At 32.8% G+C, this 5906-nt stretch overlaps 1 protein-coding gene across 1 annotated transcript; it reads right to left on the reverse strand.

The window, feature by feature from the left end:
* On the reverse strand, positions 1–285 carry Smp_193320 (hypothetical protein; the record flags this gene model as incomplete). The annotated part of the gene is made up of 1 exon (XM_018796043.1): positions 1–285. A coding segment is annotated over one exon (285 nt), but the record flags the coding sequence as incomplete, so codon positions are not given.
* Positions 286–5906: the final 5621 nt, after the last annotated feature.

Below are 5906 nucleotides of genomic sequence, written 5' to 3' on the forward strand. Positions count from 1 at the left end.
CTATTGTGGTAAAGTTTGTCCTTCCTTATGAGAGTCTTTTAAAAACCACAGGAAATGGAAGCAAGCTGTATGATATTTTGAACTTACTTTCTTAATTGAATTATTTTCTGTTAGCAAGTAATCCACAGAACATAGTTCCACCTGTAGTTTACCAGAATTAGATATCGCAATACCATAAGCTACTCTTGCATAAGGTATAATACTCAGTTGAAAATTGAAGAATTGCAACTTTTCAACTTCATTCACGATTGAGGTGTCCTTTAATGTTACGATATTGCTCGAAGCCTATTCGTTAAAAAGGAGGTTAACATGGTTTGTACTGTAAACCTACCATATTAGGACTTGCAAATGCTATGGCTTGGCTCTCACAAAAATTCACTGTAGAATTCTCACCTAATGGTGAGATTTTTGCTTCAAACTTAACGGATACCAAACTTGTTTTATATATCTGGATAAAAACTGTTAGAAGAACTGATCGATTGGTTATTGGCAAGGTAGTGTTATATACACCTAAAATATATTTTAAATTAAATGTGAATATGTACATATTAATATAAAATAAGAATTGCTAATCATAATGACTCGGGTTAGAAATAATCAAAGTAAGAATGCTTGTCAATAGGATTTATTAGAGTAAATCTCGAAAGTTCAGTAATGAAATAGAATTAAGAGTTTATTTTTCCTGTTGTTTACCACGATAGTGAGCTCTTTATAAGAAAATGAGACCGACTAAAGCTAAAAGATAGTCAACTAGGCGTAATTATATGCTTCATATTCGTAAGAGCTCTAATGGTAAATAATGTTAGTCACCTTGAATATATTAAAGTCATAATCTCCCAGTCTGACTGAGTTTAACTGCATCATATATGAAGCAGTTACACACCAAGCACACTGGAAGATATTATGAATTGATTGAAGGTTAGCATGTGAGCTATTGGATGTAGGCTGAGTGGTCTAGAGGTTAAACGTTTGCACGGCACACAGAGGTTCCTGGTTTCTATTCACAACAGCGAGATGGTGGTTGCGCACTGGTGAGAAGTCTTCTTTTAGAAAAGAACGTAACTCTCCAGTGCTTCTTAGTCTTTAATAATTGTTCAACGAAGATCAGTCTGTGTTTCGGAAATTCAGGAATCACCATGATCCCCCTACAGTAGTTTAAAAACATCGCAAAATTTCTAACAATGGATCCAATCAACTATACCGAGAGAGGAAGCCTAGAATGTATGATAATTTCATACACTGTTCATCAAAGTTAAAAGGGTGAGGAGTTTTCATTTATACTTCTTTTATCAGTTTAACTATGGAAGGTCTTGTAAAATGAGGAACAAATCAGTAAAAAATAACTTTACTCGTCGGTAATTTTTTAAATATTGTAAAGCATGAGTTGTTTTGGATTGGATTGCATTCTTTTGCAATAGTGATTGACGGTTCAGTATGTCACGATGAATTTGTGTTCGATAGGTACTTGTAACAACCATTATATAATTGGCGTTCAAGTCAAAATAAAGCAGTTCACTAAATTGAAACGAGGAATATTCCACTATCTTACGGTTGGTGCTTCTCTTTGTGATATTCATCTGCAAATAATAATTATTCTTGAAAGAGGAAATAACTAGTATATCATTCATTAAAATTCCGATAGGTGGTGGACAGAAAGGGTGTTGTCGCCTACTTGTGATTTTGTAATTTAACTTACCCTAGTCAGTAACATATTTATGAGTGCAATTATATTAGGAAAGCAAATGAACTGTCATAGCAGTGACTTATAAAAGCTCTATATTTACATATCCATAAATTACTTAAGACATTCCAAACTGAATTGAGAGAAGACCTCTCGTTTACTGTGGTATTATCAAGATGAAAGAAATCATGATTTTTGATTTATCGAACAAAAACTGTTTGTTTATAGCTTCTAAGTTATTACCCTGAGAGTTACGCCAGCATCTATGTGAATAATGGCAACACTGTAAGCCTAACATTTTTTCGTCTGTGGACATTGAATCGATAATGAAGGCATACTTTATAGATGACTTTGAAAAAAACTGCACCGAATTTCCAGCCACTGCTAAACTAATCGGGAAGCAGGTTTTGAAAATAATTAGTTTATGAAAGAAAGACAATGACATTATTGTGTGAATGCATTTCAGATAACTAATGAATATTTTATTGTCTTCTAACTGTTGTTCCGCCTGTGAGTTGAAGAAACAAAGAGATATTAATTCAACCGTATTGATAGAGATTATTTGTCTTCTCCAATCTTTAAAATGACGCTAAACGATTTCTAAGGGTTTTCACACTGTTCTTCGTTAGTGATAGGTATTTAGGATGATGATTGAGGTTTCAGAGTTTTATTTACGAAGTGGCATCAGCTATAATTTAAAACTTCTCTGTTGTCATATGTATGAGTGAATTTCACTCAAAAATACTAGAGTAGATAAAATGAAGTTCCACTTAGTATAGGTTTGATTTAGGATTAAAGATTTAGAGTTAGGATTTATGGATAGTGCCGATTTGCCTGTTATATACAATCAAAGGAGACAGAATTAGAATTTTGATACGTTTAGCATTATCAATTTTAATCTATGTTTGCATACAGTGATTTTTTGTAACCACTGTGAATGTTTTGGACAGTACACAAAAGTATTTTTACCGCACGTCATACATAGTATTTGAATTTCGCTCTGAAACTTGAAATTTAATTCTGATTGACTTGTCCCTAAAGTACGCTCTCACTGAAACGATTACCATAAGTACTTTTTGAGTGAAGTTTTCCACATTACTCTTTCCATTTTCTGAGCTAACTTTCTGTAGACTTGAAGGTCATCCTTTTGTTCCTATATTACAGAGCTGAGTGTAATCATAACCCTGAACGACACATACTAGTGCAATTCATAGGAACCTCAACAAAGCATACTATGAACATAATAATTAATTTTTGTTCAAGAAATAAGTTGAACAAGAGATATTTGATTTCAGTGGACAGCTTGATGATAAGTAAGATGTACAAAGTTTAAGATATAACAACAAAATGAAAAGTATCTTCGTTGATCTAAACAGGTTAGTAACAATTTGATAGTGGTTAAATTCTATAATTGAACACAATCCGGTCAAACCATACTATTTTATTCTTTTTAATTTCATTATGACAATAGACGCTAGCTATAAACTAGAAGTCAGGAGTTTCTCAGTATGAATAAATCTTTAGTGATTCCATGATAAACAGCGAAGGAGTGGAAGTTTAGTAGTTTTCAGACAAATGTATTACAAAATAAAGTCGTGTTACAAGTAGCAGGATTATTGAGAATCTAAATAAAATCGCACAAAAGTAGATATATCTGGTAGTGAAATGTGTAAGAAACTGCCAGCAGATATCCTTAGGTCAGTAGCGTTCATCCATCATTTGTAAACTGATATAGCATGTAGGTATTAAGCTCAATTATCAGGTCTCGATTTCGTTGAGAGGCCTGTGAAGTCCGTATCATACAGGAGCATATATTTGAAGTGACTTTTACCCATGCTCATTTTTGTGATCCGTATTTCTATATGTGAACACTTAAGTTTGCGAAAGTTCTTCTTGACATTAGTATTGTCTTCACTCGGAGATTCGTGTCAATAATCTGATCTCATATTCAGCTAACATAGGGACGTAAGTAGCAATATGTTTATCTATCGGTCAACGTTTTATTTATTTGCTTACAACTCCAAAATCATGCATTGTTCACAAGATGATTACCAGTAAAATATATCTTAAAATCAATGATTTTTCGGAATGCATTCAGTCCCTATCATCATCTTCATTTCTCTTAATCACTCCATCTTTATGCATTTACGACTGTTCACAACATCTATTGTCAATTCCGTTCAGTAATAAATATCTTTAGTACGTAGAGACTATCATACCACTACACTACAAGTGTCATATTTAATGGCTTTCTGAAGTAAAACAGCCGAACACTTTCCGATTCTTGACTGGGAAAGACAGCAGAATAGACACTGAGCTTATTCAAATCCATCATCAAAGCTTGAAAATGTTTTATTCACTGATTTGTCTATGCACAAATTTCGACACCAAATATAGATGGTTGTTAGAAATTGATTAGTAACATAACTTTGACGAGGCCATCACACCCACGGTAAAAAAGTGATTCATAGAAGAAATATAAACTGGGAAATAATTATGAAAATGTTCAGGTGAGCCCAAAATGATTATTAATGGAAGATATCTATAATGCATAATACCGAAATGCAAGTAGTAGAATAAGTACTTAAAATCAGATCATCCATTGCCTTAATGACATGAAATATGAAAACTTGGTAAATCTGTAAATAAGTATCGGCAAAATGGAAAGGCGCCTGTTACTGTTTCGACAAGTGCATACTTAATTTCATAAACATGCATACAGGAAAATATGTAATGTTTCGAAAATACAACGTATATGAGTACCATGTTTCGATCATCGTGATTAGTTGTGAAGCATCAGGACACAGCTAGACTAAACAAAACAGTTTATATGTGATACAAATAACAATGTATATGGTTTATACAAAAAACACAGTATTTAACGTCAGAAATAATTATACGATGAACTTACCTGGATTTTGTAGATTTGAAATGCTGACGTAGCCAATGGTAGTCAGTACGAAGTTGCTACCAACCAATTGTTGAGTATCTATTTTGTAACCTTCTGGGTATGTAGAGAATGTTGTAGGTAGCGTTAAAGATATATGTCCAATCGAAGCACTATATTCATCAGTAGTGAATGTGAACTATCAAACAATTTATTAGGAAACAATAGTAAGTTTCTTCTGCATGTAGCTTTAAGGAAATGAATACGTTCAGTTTTATATTGTGTGAACATACAAAAGTGAAGCGTTTATATTCAAATGTATCTACTCAATCTCCTACAACATTATAATTGATATTGAAATGTACTCTTTTAATTTTGTATGAACAAGTTAGCACAACGTTATAATTGATATTGAAATGTACTCTTTTAATTTTGTATGAACAAGTTAGCACAACGTTGTTATCGACGTATTTTATTGCTTTGTTAGAAATTAGTTACACTTTATTTGTTAAAGTAATTAGTAGTCTGTGAAATAATGATGTGAAATCATTTTACTTCAGTGAATCCTGGAACTCAGGTTGGGCATCATTAAGTGACACTATATCTGCCACTTCAGTGAATCCTGGAACTCAGGTTGGGCATCATTAAGTGACACTATATCTGCCAGTGAGAATGGATTTTTAGAGTTCCAGTTTAAACTCTGTGAATTCCTATTCTATCTAAGCAGCCGTTTAGGATCGAAATAACTTCAAATTATTGGGTGCTTCAGTTAAACCATGTTGGTTATGAAAATAATGATCATCTATCGTTTCTACACCACATCTGCTTGACTAGCCAGCACCAAAAATCGGCGTCTAACGTTTTTACCCGATCATCTCCTTAAACAGTTTATTGTAGAATATGTAAAGTGGTCGGATCCAGATAAGGACGTATGATTAAATAGAGAGCTTAAAGATATCGTCGTGTAAGTTGAACTCATTTTGATCTGCACATCATGTGGATCATATAGTGGAATATGTTTATGAACAAAATAAGAGCACAATTAGTATCAATGAATACATGCATTATTAGTTTCGAAATGTTCGAACATAGCGTAACAGTGAGAAAAATATCAACCTACTCCAAGTTTCTAAATGTTATATAATCTATGATTTTGATTTATGGCTGTACGATGTGCGATAAACCTCAATGGAATTTGATTTTATTCATCTGTCCTTCTGTTAAACAGATCTTCTTTTTGTCCAATGAGTGGTCAATTATTCTTGTATTTCTTCCAATGATTTAAAGGTTTAGAAATTTATCCCAATATCATATCAGAATTTATCAAAATTTAAAGAA

The sequence above is a fragment of the Schistosoma mansoni genome, assembly GCF_000237925.1.
Source record: "Schistosoma mansoni, WGS project CABG00000000 data, supercontig 0176, strain Puerto Rico, whole genome shotgun sequence".
In the NCBI taxonomy this organism is placed as follows: Eukaryota; Metazoa; Platyhelminthes; class Trematoda; order Strigeidida; family Schistosomatidae; genus Schistosoma; species Schistosoma mansoni.